This window comes from Nicotiana attenuata, unplaced genomic scaffold, assembly GCF_001879085.1.
Source record: "Nicotiana attenuata strain UT unplaced genomic scaffold, NIATTr2, whole genome shotgun sequence".
NCBI lineage: Eukaryota > Viridiplantae > Streptophyta > Magnoliopsida > Solanales > Solanaceae > Nicotiana > Nicotiana attenuata.
The window spans coordinates 101098-118861 of NW_017670971.1; the positions used below are offsets into that span (position 1 = coordinate 101098).

A 17764-nucleotide genomic window follows, 5' to 3' on the forward strand; every position below is an offset into this window, starting at 1 on the left:
AGCTTTTCTTCCAATTTCCAGGTAACACTTCGTATGTAGCTTGGCAGTTTGGAAATGAAAATAAAAAGTGATGCTTGATTTTCTGTTGATTCTAGTCTCTTTTCAACGAATTGGTGCGAGTGCTCATATCACTCGTTACATAAGCTTCATGAGTATTTAAAATTTTACTACTTGTTATGGACTGTACTGGACTGTTTTGAACTGTTTAGGCTGTTCGTGATAGCTACTCTATCCTAGTGTTAATAGTGTGTAACCAACTTAAATTTCGTTTTAAAAACATTGCTATCATGTCAGGTACTCCTATGCTGGGTTCGTATGCAGAGATATAACTGACTAGATTCACATATACAGTGAAAAAGCATGGCATTGCAGACTGTACCTCGAANTGGCAATTGACCGAGATGTTGAAGATCTATTAATCATGGGGGACTCTGACTTGATTATCCGGCAAGCCCAAGGGGAGTGGGAGACTCGAGATGTTAAGCTCATTCCCTATCGACAGCATGTGGAAGATCTCACCAAACGCTTCAAGTCGATAGAGTTCAGGTATATCCCTCGGTGTCATAATGAACTAGCCGATGCACTCGCCACTCTAGCTTCAATGCTGCCTTACCCAGGCAATGCCCACAATTACCCTCTGGAGATTCAAATCAAAGAAAAGCACAGGTATTGTAATGCGGTTGAAGCGGGACCCAGCAGTCAACCCTGGTATCATGATATCAAGAGATTTCTGAAAACACAGGAATACCCTGAGCAAGCCACCGGAGATCAGAAAAGAACCATTAGACGGCATGCGAGTGGTTTCTTCTTAAGTGGTGATGTTTTGTATAAAAGGACCCCGGACCTCAACCTGCTAAGATGTGTTGACGCCGAGGAAGCTGAAAGAATTATACATGAAGTGCACGCAGGAGTATGCGGACCTCATATGAATGGTTATGTGCTGGCAAAGAAAATTCTGCGAGCCGGGTATTACTGGATAACTATGGAAAAGGACTGTTTCAGTTTTGTTAGAAAATGCCATCAATGTCAGGTGCACGGTGACTTGATTCATGCACCTCCAACAGAACTCCATCCGATGTCAGCACCTTGGCCATTTGTTGCGTGGGGCATGGATGTCATTGGGCCGATCGAGCCGAAAGCTTCGAATGGGCATAGATTCATATTGGTGGCAATTGACTATTTCACAAAATGGGTTGAGGCCATCACTCTCAAGTCGGTCACCAAGAAAGCTGTGGTAGACTTTGTACACTTCAATCTCATTTGCCGTTTTGGCATTCCTGCAACTATCATTACCGATAATGCTGCAAATTTGAACAGTCGTCTGATGGGAGAGGTATGTGAACAATTCAAGATAACGCATAGAAACTCTACTCCTTATCGGCCAAAAGCCAACGGTGCTGTCGAAGCAGCAAATAAAAACATCAAGAAGATTTTGAGAAAAATGATTCAAAGCTCCAGGCAATGGCTGAAAAGCTACCCTTCGCATTACTCGGGTATCGTACCACAGTACGTACATCAATTGGAGCGACACCGTACTTGTTGGTTTACGGTACTGAAGCAGTCATACCTGCAGAAGTAGAAATTCCTTCACTCCGGATAATCGTTAAGGCGGAGATTGAGGACAGTGAGTGGGTTAAAACCCGACTAGAGCAATTGTCATTAATTGATGAAAAACGGATGGCCGCAGTTTGTCACGGGCAGTTATACCAGCAAAGAATGGCCCGCGCCTATAACAAGAAAGTGCGTCCCAGGAATTTTGAAGTGGGACAACTGGTACTCAGACGCATTCTCCCTCATCACCAAGAAGCAAAAGGGAAGTTTGCCCCTAATTGGAAAGGTCCATACATAATTCGAAAGATATTGCCAAGAGGAGCACTATATCTGGGAGACATCAAAGGGAATGATCCTGAGACGGCAGTCAATGCAGATGCAGTGAAAAGGTACTATGTCTAGACCCCTGTGGCGATGGCTTTGTGTAATTGAGATGACGAAGGCTTTCTTTTCCGTTACCCCAAACACTATTAACCCTTCGTAAACCCATTTGAGCCGGTTACCCTTTTTTGGCTACCCTCTTTGGAACCCGGAAGTATTATCGAAAAAAAAAGAAAAGAAAAACAAAAACAAAAACAAAATTTGTTTCCCTGAACTACGTTTGACTTGATCCCGAAAGGGTACGTAGGCAGCCTCTCCCTGAGGTTCTGTCACACCAAAACAAAAATCCCAATTTTCCCCAAAAATCGAAACTGGGGCAGATGATATGATGGTTCGACTATGAATCCGCCGAAACGGTTCCAAAGTTGTAGCTTCTCCCAAATCCTTTTACCCAAAAGACCTTGTTCAAGTCCTTCCGATCAATTGGCAAAGGCAGGGAAATGAAAATGTCATTGTTGGAATCTGACACAATTCAAATTGAGAGAAATAAAATGAGAGAGTCTTACCGGTAAAAACCTTCGGGCACCGTAAGGCGATGGTGAGTAGAGAAAATGAAAATGAGAGAGTCCGCTTAGTGAAAACTCGCAAAGAGCACTATTGGGCGATGGTGAGAAGAGAAATGAGAGAGGTCAATTGGCGAAAACCCGCAAAGGGCGCTGTCGGCCGAAAAGAAGACATCTCATCACTAAAAGAGTCCTGGCAAGGTTTCCTGGCTTTGAAATGCGGATCAATGGGTTCACGGGAAGTTGTGCGGGTCGGGCGTCCAGTCCAAGAAGCATGTCATGTTCATTTGAAGCCAGCATGCACCCCAGATAAGTCCTTCTTTTCCCCCCGAAAGGGACGCTTCTCTTTAAAATCATATGCTTGCCTTTTGCATACTTTTTCTTTGAATCCCTTTCGGTTTAACTCTGATTACAAAGAAAGGTGGCAGGACCGGCTTCACAGGGCTCCGCCTGATCAGGGTCAAAGAAAATACCCAGCCTCAGCGAGTGCGGCAGGCCAATCCCGACTGACCATGGTGGTTGATGCTTTCAAAGCAAAAACATTGAAAAAGAAAGGAAGTCAAAGGCAAAGGTCCCAAGGGTAGAATAAAGTGAAAAGGCTAGAGCCCACACGGGTGAGTCATCATCAAGTCCTAAGGCTGAACCCGGTCAGTTTGAAAAGAGATTCACCCTCAAGGCCAACAAGCAGCAGGGTTCTCAACGGAAAGGGGGACGGGATCAAGCAATTGGGATGGTCAAGGCCACAAAAACCAACCACCGTTTCAAACTAACAAACTGTTATTTGCTAAAAACAGGTGCAATCAAAGCAACCATGCAAGAAGCAGGTGCAACCCAAAAGGAAATAAAGTGTGCAAGCGCTGAAACAACTTTGCAGCAGGAAAACGACCAAAAAGGAAGTTTTCTCCCAAATTCTTTCATGCGTTTTGCTAAATAAAAAGGAAAACATATAAAGAGGAAAACAAAAGAAAAAGAAAGAAGAAAGGAAATAAAAATGAAAATCCCAAAAGAAAACAAATCATGGTAGCATAGGATCCCATTCCTTAAATATCCCGGCCAAAACTGAGGATCTCCCGGCCAAAAACAGAGGAGCCCTTTCTTTCCAAATCCCTGCCAAAAAACCGAGGATCTCCCGGCCAAAAAACCGAGGAGCCTTTTCTTTCCAAATCCCGGCCAAAAACCGAGGATCTCCCGGCCAAAAACCGAAAACCTTTTTCTTTCCAAATCCCGGCCAAAAAACCGAGGAGCCTTTTCTTTCCAAATCCCGGCCAAAAAACCGAGGATCTCCCGGCCAAAAAACCGAGGAGCCTTTTCTTTCCAAATCCCGGCCAAAAATCGAGGATCTCCCGGCCAAAAAACCGAGGATCTCCCGGCCAAAAAACCGTGGAGCCTTTTCTTTCCAAATCCCGGCCAAAAACCGAGGATCTCCCGGCCAAAAACCGAGGAGCTTTTTCTTTCCAAATTCCGGCCAATAAACCGAGGCTCTCCTACACAATCCTGATTTGATTGCTTAGATATGTGTCACAACTAACTCACGAAATTTTCCTAGTGAAACTGGGCAGGAAAATTTCGTTCGTTTGTTTGTTTTGGTACTTAAGCAAGGTCGCCCTCAAGACACAAGGTGTGATATGACCAATGGAATAAATCTCAGTCCAGAATCAAGAAAAGAAGAAAAGAACAAAAGAAATGAATTCAAATGTTGAAGCAAACAAAGGTGCGGATTGCTCAAATTTGAGTAAAGTCATAGGCTCCGCCGATCCCGTTTTGACCCAATGCTGCATGAAGAAAAAAACACCTACAACTTGCGAGCATCAAGATTCAGATCGAAGTCTACAGCAAAATCAGCTAATACTCAAGATCAAGTTTCAAGACAATTATAGATAGGAATCTTGTAACTCATAAGTTGATAGGCATAGCTGCTTAGCTTTGATTTTTCCTTTTGGTGTAATAAGGAGGTCAGGCAAGCAGTAGCAGCAGCAGCAGTGAAATTACAGCTCCCGGTAGTCCCAGCTACCAAAAATTCCAAAACTACACTGACCTGATTCCTTTATAGCCAAGGATATGTAGGCAACCTTTGAAGCAAGGTTCGGTAAGACTTTTTTCAAAAATGCTTCTCATGGAGTGCCAAGCGGGCAAAAATCCCTCATAATTGCTCATTTATCTTTGCCCGAAAACCCTTCGTGTCTCGAGCAAAGAGGGGTAGCTTGTGAGCATGTGATTTTTGCCTCGCACGAATGACTCCTACAGATTTCTTAGATTTAGGATTTTTCTTTTAATTGTTTAATTTGTAGGAATTAATTGCATAATTTTCGTGTTTATTTGCAATTTACTGTGTGCATTTTTAATTTAACATAAATTCATAAAAAAAATACAAAAATACGCATTTAGGATTTAATTTTATATATTTTAGATTAATTAGTAATAGGGTTTTACAAAAAATACAAAATCACAAAAAATTGATTTATTTGCTTTGTTTAATTTTTAGCTTTGAATTTTGTTCAGTTTCATTTAGATTGGTATTTAATTAATTTATGTTGGTTATTAATTAGAGCTTAATATAGTTGGGTAGGTTAATTTAGTTTTTAGAGTTAATTTAGATTTTTGTTTTAATTTGAAAAGAAAAGAAAAGAAAATGAAAAGAAAAAGGGTTTCCTTAATAAAAGACCCGAATTTGGGCCAAATTCACCCTAAGCCCAAACCTTTACACATCTGAAACCCGTCCAAACCCAACCCAAAGTACCCGGTCCAGCTTTATTGTAATAAAATGACGCCGTTTCATTGGTGTTAGATCAGGACCGTCGAGGTTTCTTGATCGGACGGTCCTGAAGCTTGGGTCTTTTAATGTTTAAATGTCCAAATGACACCCCCCCATCTCTCTTCTCCGTCAAACCCTAGAGACCGTCTCCCTCCGCCCTGAGCCGCCGTCTGCCACCGCCGAAAATCGCCTACGGCGGTGGCCGGCGTCCAATCCTAACCAAATTTACACCACAACACCCTCATCTCCCCCTCATCATGAATCTTCCATTATTTTCCCTCGACTCCCACTGGAATCCTTCGAATCTCCAAAATCCTAGCCGCCACCTCCGCCGCCCACGGCGGCGCCACCACCCAAACACCACCCAAATTAACACCCAAACGCTACCCAAACCCCCTCTTCCCAAATCTATAGCTAATAACCCTCGAATATGTCCAGAACTCTTCAAATATTAAATCTGAGACTCGAGCCTTAGGAGTCCAAAAATTGGACCTATGCATACAAGGTCATTCTTCTGCATTTCCTCGTTTGTTCAAGCTTGTTTTGACACAAAAGAATGATACTCGTTTTTTTTTCACCAAGAACAAACATTTGACATGGTTTTGGGTCGAATCAGAGTACCAGTTTCGATTTCGAGCCTAGCTGGTGAGTCCCTTTCATTTTTTTTCTTTCTTTTGTTTCATTTGTGTTTCACTTTCGTTCTTCTGCCTTCTTTGGTCAAGATCATTTCAATCGAGATTAGGTCAAGGTTCTGAACCCAGGACCTCTTTTCTTAGTGCTCATTTTCCCTTTAAAGTTTGTTATCTGATTTTCTAGGTTTATTTAGTTTTGTTAATGGCATGTTTAAATCCTTGATTTCACCTCTTGTTTTGGTCACTTAGTTTAATTTGATTAGGCTTATTTTGATAGCTCGTTTAGTTCCTGGTTTGTTGTTGATCGTTTAATTAGTCAATTTGTTTGGTTCATTTTAGTTTTCTGAATTTGTTTTAGTTTTACTTTGCCATTTGGGCTTTGAGGTCAATACAAACCTCATTCTCAGGGAATCCTGCTTGGCATGAATTTGAGGCCGTGTCTTTTGAGACATTGAGCCCATTTAGGATCCAATAGCCCGTACCCACTTGACCCAGGTCGGTCTTCAGTGTAAATATAGGGGTCTTAAGAGGGTAATTGGGGAAACACACCTAGGGAATCTTTTTGGTAACAGTTTTCAGAAGTTTCTAGTAGGGGTCTGCTAGTAAATTTCAGATTGGACTTGGCTAGCAAGTTAGAAAATGAGGGATTAAGTAGCAAAAAGGAAAATTGGAGAAGGACTAAAAATGAAATAACTGAACCCTTAAGGCTGCCCTAGTAACTTGCCTATAAAGGCATTGTTACTTGAGATGCAAGGGGGAGGAAGAGAATATTGAGAAAAAACCAAAAGACGGCTGAAATTTCTTAAAAATTACTGTTCCCTTGGATTTCTTTATGAAGTTCTCAAGGTTTTGAATTTCTGAAGCAATTTCTAATTCATCTGGGATAAAAATGGACTGAATTTGGGTTTTAAAGTTTGTCTTGAAGTCTGTTGAGGTTATTGCTCGATTGAAATTGGTTTTGGGTTGCTGCACATCATTTCTCTGTTTGAACTTGGTTTTGCCGGTGCTGACTTCTGCTATTGCTGATGCTGACCCCTATTTCTTCTTGTTGTGATTTGATATTCAGGTACATTTCTTCCCCCTAGAAGTTCTGGAAACAACCATTGTTATGTATGCATGACTTTGAAGTCTTTTGATAAAAGAATACAAATGTTCTATTGGAATCTATCTTCACAGCTGCTATTAGTCTTAATACTAGTACAATTTGTTTAGACTAAAGCTATTTGTAATTGAATAGACTGTTTAAATAGGACTGTTGACATGAATTTGGATTATTATGTGGTTGTTGAATCATGTAGGATTGTTGAGTATTCAATGACTTAGTATAGTTGTATCTGGTAATTGTTTAGCTTTCAATAGTGCAAGTAGCATAAGGAATTGGTTTCAGATTTTCGTTTGTAAAGCAGTAAATAGTGTGTATATATCCGTTTTCATTCCCGTCATTAGTCCTTAACCTAATTCAGTCGATTCATTTGTGTAATAGGTCAGATCGGGAATGGATAAATAGATATTCTGTTATTTGGATAATTAGAATTGATCCAATCCTTGCAATTATATTTTTTAGATTGATAAATTTGGGTTAACCTGTGAAGGAATAAGTAACCAAGAGTCCCTATAGTTTGCAACCACATAGCTTTGTGGAGTAGGTTTGAGCCTGGACTCACGGTAAGTTTGGGCTCCTTGGAAGCCCAAGTAGTCTCATCAATCTATCTGAATTTAATTGGGCTACTGGCCCAAAATCCCTTCAGCTTGTTTCTATAAGGCTCATGCCGGTTGTGCAACAACGGGCCAAATTTGTATGGCACCAGGTCCACGCCTGGCCAGCCTCATACATCAGAGCCGGGCCAAACCTTTAAGGCCCATAAAATTGTAGGAATATAGGGGATTAATTTGCAATGTGAATTTAGGTTTTGGGTTAGGTAGCGGGTTCAAATTAAGAGGGTCTTCCCTTTTGTTTGAATTCGGACTTGAACTCGAGGCCCGAATTTATAAATGTAAATTAATTAAGCCCTTTTAGAGACAAATTAAATAGAAAATCTTAGTTTGCTTTAAGTCAACCTTTAAGTAATAAAAGTGAGATGAGCCTCGCCAAACAAAAGTGCATAAATTGCGGGGCCTCATTAAATGCTTTGTTAAAATATTTTAGAAATTCGGGATATGCCATTTAGCGAATTTTCATGGCTTCCCGCAAAGTTAATAAGACGCTAGCCACTTTAGGCGCGCTTTTAGTAATTTTATCTTCTTAAATACGGGTGTGCATTTCATGCAACCCAAATCCAAATCCCAAAACGTTGAATAAGAGGTGTCGAGGATCCGAGTGCATGTCATGTGACGTGATCTAAAAATAATCTCTTAAACGGCGTTCACTTTCGTAAAAATAACTAAAAGCGGTAAATAATATTAAAAAATTGCACTATAGGAATATGTATAAAAATCAGATTGTTAGCCAATTATAATAATTTAAGCGACCGTGCTAGAACCACGAGATCCGGGAGTGCCTAACACCTTCCCTCGGGTCAACAGAATTCCTTATTCAGAATTTCTGGTTCGCAGACTCCAATTGGGAAGTCGAATTTTTCCTCGATTTGGGATTTAAATTAAATCGGTGACTTGGGACACCAAAAGCCAATCCTCTCCCAAGTGGCGACTCTAAAATCAAATAAATGATCCCATTTCGAATAATGTCACTTTAAATGGAAAAACTCCCTTATACATTATCCTTCGGGGTAGGTGTGTAAAAAGGAGGTGTGACAGGAAGAACTACCAATAAGGGATATGGTAAGGTTACAATGTTGGTTAGTAAGGACATATATGAAGGTCATATGATTAGAGGCTCCTAAATCTAATATCCAAGAGTCTACCTTGTTTTTGAAGCATTCACAGGATCATTTGCCAAAATCAATAGAGGAAGTACACACTATTATACCTGCAAAGTTGACTGCACCATTGACATAGTTTGCGCAACCGGAGCTTTCTCCTCCTGTTCCAGTTTGAAAATGTTGCAGCAAGTTTGGGATCTGTCCATACTATTCCTTAGAGAGGCTGCCTTTCCCGACCTCATTTTCATCTTTTGATCCATCTTTTCCTGCTAGCATTGCTTCAGAAGAGGTCCCCTGCACACTAGCTACTATACTCCTTCCTTTGTTGAACCTTTCAGCTTGGTGCATGTTCTATCCTCTATTTGAATTCTGAGTGTGTGAATTTCCAAAGTTTTGAGGGTACACGTGTAACTTGTAGAATTTGTCCTTGGTATGTCCTAGCTTCTTACAGTAGTCACAAAATGGACAAGGCCTATTGCCTCCAGTTGAACTGTTATTGGCAGCGTAATTTGTTCTGTAAGAACCAGATTTTGATGTGTTGACACTTAGGGAAGCATACTCAAATAGTGTTGATACCCAATTTTTCCCTATAATATTTTAAAATGCATATATACTTTCAAAACTATGCATTAGTATCAATTGATATTTTTTCATAATTTTTATTTTTAAATTAATTTATTCTAGTATTTTACTTATAGAAATGATTACAAAATTGCATCACAAGTGGCTCTATAACATTTTATTGATTTAATTTTGTTATTTATAGCCATGTTAAGTTTAAATTATTTCACAAATGGCCAGATTTATACCTTTTGGTTACAATTGCATAATTTTGCAATTATAGCCCATGCATACATCACTGCATTATTTCACCAGAAATTGGTCCATTATATTTTTAAAATATTGAATTATTATTTTAAAGCACCTTTGTGCATGAAAATTATTTTTTGTCATTGTTGATTATTTTTATAAAATATGTTTTATCAATTATTTGGATATTTAACAAATAGCCTTTTCATTTCTCTAATTGTCAGAACCCACTAAGACTAGGCCCAAATCCACCCCAGCCCAAACCTAGAGACCTCTACCCGGCCCCAAACCCCTCTAATCATGGTCGTTGATCACAGATATCAACGGCCATCGTTCCTCCTTTCCTTTTTTATTCCTAATGACCCCTAACCCTAAATCATTTTCTCCATACAGCCGCCCTCGAATCCTCTCCTCTCCGTTCTCTCTGAGACCTAAACCCTAATCCTCAGGCGTCGTCACCGGCTTAGCCCTCCGTTCTATGATGTTTCTTTGCTATCTCAAGCCTACACTGGCCTCCTACGTGCTATGGTTCATTAGTTTCTTAGATCCTTGAGAAGATCTCCAGGGACCTAGGCGGTCTGGTTTGCACCTTCGATTTCTTTGCCTGTTTCAGGCTGTTTGCTCGACCATGAGTAAGAACCTTTCTTATAATGCTACGAATCCATAATTTTCTAAGCCTATGTTCTCGTCTCTGTTGCTCCTTCTAAAAACCCTAATTTTTGGCCTCCGATCTTGTCAGATCCGTACAGATCTGAGATGAATCGAACACATTTCACATGTTTTCCTTGAAAGTTTTCTGGTTTTCAACTGATTTCCCATATTTTCCTAAACTAGGGTTTTGTTATAAGTCATTTTCTCAAGGTCTTTCTTATTTTTAAATGTTTAATCGATTATCCTTTAGTGTTCTTGACTGATTTATGCAAAGGTTGCTTAAACCCTAGTCGATTTATGTGAAACTCTGATTTTTTGATTTTTTGCTTCGATTCTGAGTTTTCAATGTTACCAGTTGTATTGATTCACTCTGTATCTTTGACCTACGCAATTTTCCTTTGTCAAATGCATTGGTCTGTGATTTTTGCCATAACTAATCTGTATTAGGGTTTTTGAATCAATTTTCCGGTTAACTTCTCTGTGTTTATAAAGTTTTACTTAGTCTACTTTATTTATGGGAATCGATATATTCTTTCCAGAATTGATGTTAATCTGGTTGATTGATTTGTTCTGTTAAGAATCTGTACTCCTAAGTCTTGCCTGTTTCTATGATTGCGACCCTAATTAGTTGTTCTTGCCTTATTTAATTGTTGCATATTTACTGATTCCTTTACATGATTCTTCCCTTAATTAAACCCCTGATTATTTTATTCTGAAGTTCTTTATTTGGTTTGATTTGAACTCCTTTCCTTAATTAGACCTCTGATTATTTACTCCTTTATTTAGCCTGATTTGAACCTCTTACCTTCATTAGTTCCTGTCATTACCGTTGGCTAATTGCCCATAATTAAGGGGAAGACTGTGCTGAACCTCTTTGTGTGATTGATTCTGTGATCCCTTAATTGCTGACTATTGATTCCTTTACCTTATTTACTCTACTCTTGAACTACTATATAAACTCTCTTATTTAACTTCTTAACGGACGAACACAAGTTAAAAGAACACACACTCACACTCAAACTCCTTTTTCTCTGCTACTTGTGATAACTCTTGGCCTAGCCGGCTGAAAGCCAAGGCTAGATATTGGAACTACACCTGCTTTATATTCTGCACTCTTTTCTTCAACTGGTATGTCTCTAGTTAAATTTTGAGACCCAAACCCTATGTGTTTCATTCCTGCACTAGTTCATTGACTATGAATTCGACCTGTCTTCCTATTTACTTCTTTGCTTAGCATGTCTAAATTCTGTCCTGTTCAATGTATGATTAGCATGTCTACACTTCACCTAGTTATCTGATACTTAACCAGCCTGTTTGTGAATATCTGTTTAATCCCTTAACTATGTGATCATGTTGGTTATTTGATGTATGTGATTGACCCTGCCTGTATATTTAATCCTGTTCAGGACATGTCCTGCTTTCCATATTACATCTGTGATCTATGTCTTAACTGTTAGTCCATGACTAACCTGCTAAGTCTCTAAGACCCTAAGTGTTTTATGCAGTTGTTGTCTGTATGTTTCCTATATACCTTATCCATGTACCCCTAAATGTGACTCTTATGTGTCCCCAATCCCTTTATACCTGTGTGAGATCTGTTTGTTGAGAGTTTCTGAATCTAGATGTTTTATGGCCAATAGTTTGCCATTTTTTTTTCCAAAAAAAAATGTTCTGGTGCTCTTCTCAAACTATTTTTCACTACCAAACTAGTTTCTATTTCAGAAAACCTTTCACTCTTAGAGTCATCTCTATACTGTTTTCACTAAATCTTTCAAACTGTGTCAAGCACTCTCACTTTACTCTTAGATTATTAAGTTTTGCCCTCTGGTATGTGTACTGCTTAGGGATCCTTGAGATCTCTCTGAAATCTGGCATACTAGGGCTGGCCCTTCCACACTGCACATAATCAATACCCATTTGAGAATTGGTCTTGGTGTGAGCACTGCCCGGGATCCTTGAGATCCTTAGGAAACTCTGACACACATGGACATTCATTGGCTATGAGGTTCTTGGCATTTGAGACTACACTGAAGGCCTGGTACTCCCAGGTTTATTTTTGGGCCTGCATCAGGCTCCCGATAGTCTAATTTATATTTTCATTTATGTGATTTATGCAATCCTGGTCTGTAATAATTTTTTGTAAACGGATATTGGGGTAACTAGTGAAAAAGGGAGGGTAGCTATATGATTCTGTGGGGTAAATTGGGTAGAAATCATGCTTTTGGTTTTAAATTATGATGAGTTGCTATGACGCATTAGATATCATGCTTTAGGATTGCTATTCTTACTTGCATTAAATCATGCAAAATTCGTGCATTAGATATCTTGACTTAGGACAATCATATTTACTGCTTCTGCATATCACATGTTATAGTTCATCATTTCACTTCTGATTCTTCATAAGTCGCTATCACTTAGAAATCCTGCCATTAGGTTACTAATACTGTTTTAAATAAAATAACCTTCTCCATGTGCATTAGAGATCCTGTTTTAGGACTGCATGTATATCTGCTTTGAAACATGTCGCTAAAATAAGTAGGTTAAAACAGCCCCCACACATAAGTACCATGTTCTGGTATGAATCAGTATAAAATCACCTGCTATATATTCATCACTTAGATTAGCATGCCTATAGGATGAAAGAACTTCAAATTGTTTACCTGGTTCCCAGATTATGACTGCATATACACGCCTAGGCAAGCCTTAGGCCGTTAGATAACTGTGAAATCAGGTTCTGTTTATGTGTGAAATTGTCCAGGATTAACAGGCTATAAAACCAGTAGGCAAACTGGTTAGGATTCTGCCACTTCCCTTAGAACAAACGCTGCATGTTCTGTTCTGTAATGTTCATCTAGATATTATGTTCCTAGGTTTTCTGAATTTCTTTAAAATCAGTTGTTTGAGATGTGCTGCTTATTTGCCTATGTATATGTGGAGGTAAATATGATCCTTTTATCTGCTTCCTTAATTGACAGTCCTATGTGTTATTTGTTGTCGCCTAGACTTTTTCCTTTTAAACACCTTAGGATTGTCTAGAACTACCTAAGTCTAGAGGTCCTAAACTCCACCGGGACCGCAAGGAAGGGACGGGTAAAGCACGCTTAGAGTTCGTTATTTAAACTCGCTTATAACCACTAAGGGGAGGGTAATGGGTAGTAAAGAATATGATGATCTGCGCGCTAATGTCACGTGTAGCCCCTCTAGTTGAGGAGGATTACCGGGCATTGCAAAGATTGATTGTAACGACCAGGTCGTTCGCTCTGAGAGTTATAGCCCCGTTTCCCCCATCTATGCTTATTGATGTGTTGTTCAGCTGTGTTGAGTTGTATCGAGTTGGTAGGTTTGGGTTCGGAGTAGTTTTGGAGTGAAATGAACACTTAGTCTCTTAGTTAGAAAGCTAAGTTAGAAAAGTCAACCGAAAGTTGACTAATGAGTAAACGAATTCTGATTTTGCTTTTGATGATTCGACTAGCTTCGTTGGGTGATTATAGACTTAGGAGTGTGTCCGGAATATAATTTGGAGGTCCGTGGTAGAATTAGGCTTGAATTGGCAAAAGTTGGAAGTTTAGAAGTTCTTAGGCTTGAATTCGAGGTTGATTTGGTGTTGTTTTGGGTGTTGCGAAGGTTCGACTAAGTTCGGGTAGTGATATATGACTTGTTGGAATTATTGCTTGAGGTCCCGAGGGCCTCAGGTGAGTTTTGAATAGGTTTGGGTTGTGTTGCGCTCGTTTTTCTTATGTTTCGACGTCGTTTCTTCAAGCATAAATGATATCATATTGAAAAAATGAGCTCCTATTTCTTTTTTTGATTGAAGCATTAGATCCTTATCGTAATTACGGTCTCGTAGTAAAAAGAATCATCGAATTTGGACATCGTATGAGGATTTTAGGGTCGTTTTACTAAGAATTAGGTTGCCAGATTTTTCAGATTAATTATGGAATTGCCACTGACGGCGTAATTAAAAATCTGCACTATTTGCAAATATTAAAACCAACATATCTCCTTCATTATAAGGTCAAATAGAGTGATTCAAAAGCCCAAATTGACTAAAGTTTCACAAGGAATCCATTGGAGGCATAAAAAGTGAGTTTCGGGATTATTTGGCATGAGAAACGAGGCAGAATAGCTGGCAGAAAAATATATAAAACTAGGGTTTGTTCATTCGGTCATATTTTGAGTTGGGGAGCTCGGATTTGGGCGATTTTTCGAGGCAATTTTCATCGTATGGATTGGGGTAAGTGTTCTCTACTCGGTTTTGGTTATATTTCATGAATCCATCTTCGTTTTTGGGATCTGATTAATGATTTCAAAGTGAAATTGAGGGAGTTATGGTTTGAGTTTTGGAGAGTTTTAAGTGAGGATTTAAGGGACCAAACGAAGTCCGATTTTGATAAATTTTATATGGTTAGACTCGGGAGAGGACGAGGTTTATTATTCTGCTATTTTTGACTGATTTCAAGATGTGGACCCGGGGGCTGGGTTTTTGCCGATTTCGGATTTCTGGCATATTTATGTAGTTTTTATTGTGGAATTCGATTCTTTAGACTAGTTGATAGTAGTATTCTGATTATGGATAGATTCAGAGCTTTTGGAGACCGAGTCGAGGGACGAGGACATCCCGGAGTAGGATTTTACGCTGTTGAGGTAAGTAACAGTTTTAACTCTGGCTTTGAGGGTATAAACCCGGAGAGTTTGATATCATGTGATTGTTTGGAGGTGATACCCATGCTAGGTGACGGGCATGTGGGTGTACGCCTTGAGGGATTGAGACTTGGTCCGTCCTGTGAGGCTGTGAGGCCTAATGGCCATTATCTGTGTTTATGCATTTACTTGTTGTTGAACTTGTATGCCTTCATGTTAGGGATCATGCTTAGGCTTTATTCATGCTCACATTAATTATTCTCAGTCATAGAAATTATTGTACATGTTTACCTCCGTCTCTATTATTTGCTAATATGCTGTGATACTTGATGTGCCCCTTATTTGTTGATGATGGTGAGGCTAGTGAGGTATTGATATAATGGCCTGGTTGTGAGGATATTAATACCATAGCGCGTGAGTTGTCCGCGTAGCACGTGAGTTGACCGTGCGGGTCCAGGTATTTATACCATAGCGCCTGAGTTGTCCGCGTAGCACGTGAGTTGACCGTGCAGATCTAGGTATTGATATGGTAGCACGTGAGTTGTCCGTGCTTAGCGCTTGGGCTTTGGGAGCCCCTCCGAAATCTGTACACACCCCCAGTGAGCGCAGAGTGTTGAGTGTATTGAGTGTTGAGTGTTGAGTATTGAGTGCGAGTGATGAGTGATGGAGTGATATTGCTGTGAGGTTGCATTTACTTTTGTTGTTGCTGTATTTATCTGTTAAATTTCTTTGTGGCATTTACTGAGTTATGGAAGTTACCTGTTTATTTCTGTTATTCTTAAATTGTGAAAAATAAATAATTGGACTGTTTTACTTAGCTCGTCACTACTGCTCAGTTCCTTAGTTATTTCTGTTACTACTGAGTTGGTTGTACTCATACTACACCCTGCACTTTATGTGCAGATCCTGGTGAGTTAGAGCGCGGCAATTAATGAGTTCAGGCCGGCTATCTTTGGAGATTGCAAGGTAGCTGCTAGCGTCCGCAGGACCTTGTTATTCCTTTTGTCATTTCTTCTTTTAGACAGTTATATATCTTAGTTCATAGTTTTAGACGCTCATGACTTAGTGACACCCCGATGTTTGGGACTCATTTCCGTATTTTATATTATTTATGTTTAGAGTTGGTTTAGTTTATGAGAAATTTAAATATTGGTATTGTTTTATCAAATTCTAACTATTAATTAGTAGTAATATTTTGGGAAGTAGGCTTGGCTTGTAACACGATAGGCGCCACCACGACCATGGTTAGAGTTTGGGTCGTGACGTTGATCCTATAGGCTAATCAACTTAGGACTTCCCTTTCCCAATTCACATGTGTTTAACTATCTAAATTTATTTTTCTTTACATATATGTGTTTAAACTGTCTAAACCTCTTTACTTTCATATATGTGCATTAGACCATCTAAGCCTCCTTGATCATATTGATCATATATGTATTTAGACTGTGTAAACTACCTTTATTTACAAATCTGTGCTGAGACTTCTTACTTGTTAATTGACTAATTCACATAGTTCGGTCGGGACCCACCGTTGTCGACCGCGAGGGGTGCCTAACACCTTCCCCTCAAGGTTATTTCGAGCCCTTACCCTAATCTCTGGTAATGCAAACTGGTTACATGAGTTAATTGCTCCAGGTGCCCTAACGCACCTTAATCCATTAGGTGGCGACTCTTAAACACCCAATTCTTAAAAGGAAACGAGTTGTTCCCCCATGAATGTCGAAACTCGGACTTCCCCGCGAAGGAAAAAAGGGGCGCGACAAATAGCATTTGATTATTTGGCTTGATATCTCTCGGTTTCTCATCCTGAATGAGTAGTGAGAAGGCTTGTGCAAGATTTGGTAGCGGATTCATCATGAGAATGCTTTCACGTACGACAGTGTAGACTTTATTAAGTCCCATAAGAAACTGTATCAATCTCCTGTCCTGCTCGGCTTTGTGCATATTCTCCTTGGCACCACACATACAAGTACGGGTGCAATGAGTCTTTTTGCTCAAAGTATTCAGCTCTTCCCACAACTTTTTCAGCTTAGTATAATAGCATGTAATGCCCAGCACAACTTGAGGCAGGTCGTTTATCTCTTTTTGGATTTTGTATAGCCTAGCACCATTAGTCTGGTTATATCGATCCTCCAATTCTCTCCACAACTCAACAGCATTATTCGTATATTCCACACTGTCCGCAATGTCTTTGGAGAGTGAATTTAGAATCCAAGACGTTACCATATCATCGCATCGCTCCCACTGTCGGAATCTCTAAGATTGAGGATATGGTGATTTACATTCTCCACTTATAAACCCTAGCTTGTTTTTGACGGACAGACCACGCATAACACTGCGTCTCCAAGACCTATATCCAATTCCACTGAAAGGAACTGAGACGAGCATCGCTCTAGGATTGTCTGACGGATGCAGATAAAGAGGATCGCTTGGATTTATTCCAATGTTTGTCGCAGCGGCGACACCAGTATCACCAACAGATGTGTCTTCCTGATCTATTATGGCCATGAGTGTATTGAGTTTGTTGTGTTACACACTAATTCCAGCAGAAATTTGAAGAATTGACTGTCAATTTGCGATTCGAAGAAATTAGGGCAAATATCGATCGGACTAGAAAGGCAGAATTATAGGAAGGAAAAAAATAGGGAAAATTGAGAGAGACGATGACGGATAGTCGAGTATGAGCTTCCCTTACTCTGACACCATGTTAAATCTGACCTTGAAGACGAGCTTGAAGCTCGATCTGGAGCTCCAATGGACTCCTTCTGGAGAATTCTATGAGAGAGAGTTTGTGAGAGATGAAAGATGAATTGAAAAGTGGAAAGCTCACTTTCTTTCTCATTACTGTACTGTCATGACCCGGATTTCCCACCCTCGAGAGTTGTGATGCGCCTACTAGTGAAAGCTAGGAAAGCCAACTAACTGAACTATTTGACCTGTTTTCTATTTTTATTTTATTTAATGACTTAGCTTCAACAGTTTATAGCAACATGATTTAAAAAGCGGAAGAAATAAATTTCAAAC

The 17764-nt window shown here is 39.6% G+C and overlaps 1 protein-coding gene across 1 annotated transcript; it reads right to left on the bottom strand.

Moving 5' to 3' along the window:
- Positions 1 to 16390: 16390 nt before the first annotated feature.
- On the bottom strand, positions 16391 to 16966 carry LOC109244927. Its single transcript, XM_019412095.1, has one exon. The coding sequence runs from the start codon at positions 16964 to 16966 to the stop codon at positions 16391 to 16393; it is 576 nt and encodes a 191-aa protein (XP_019267640.1).
- Positions 16967 to 17764: the final 798 nt, after the last annotated feature.

Coding starts and splice junctions, on each gene's coding strand:
- LOC109244927 (XM_019412095.1), bottom strand. CDS start 16,966: ATGGTAACGTCTTGGATTCTAAATTCACTCTCCAAAGACATTGCGGAC.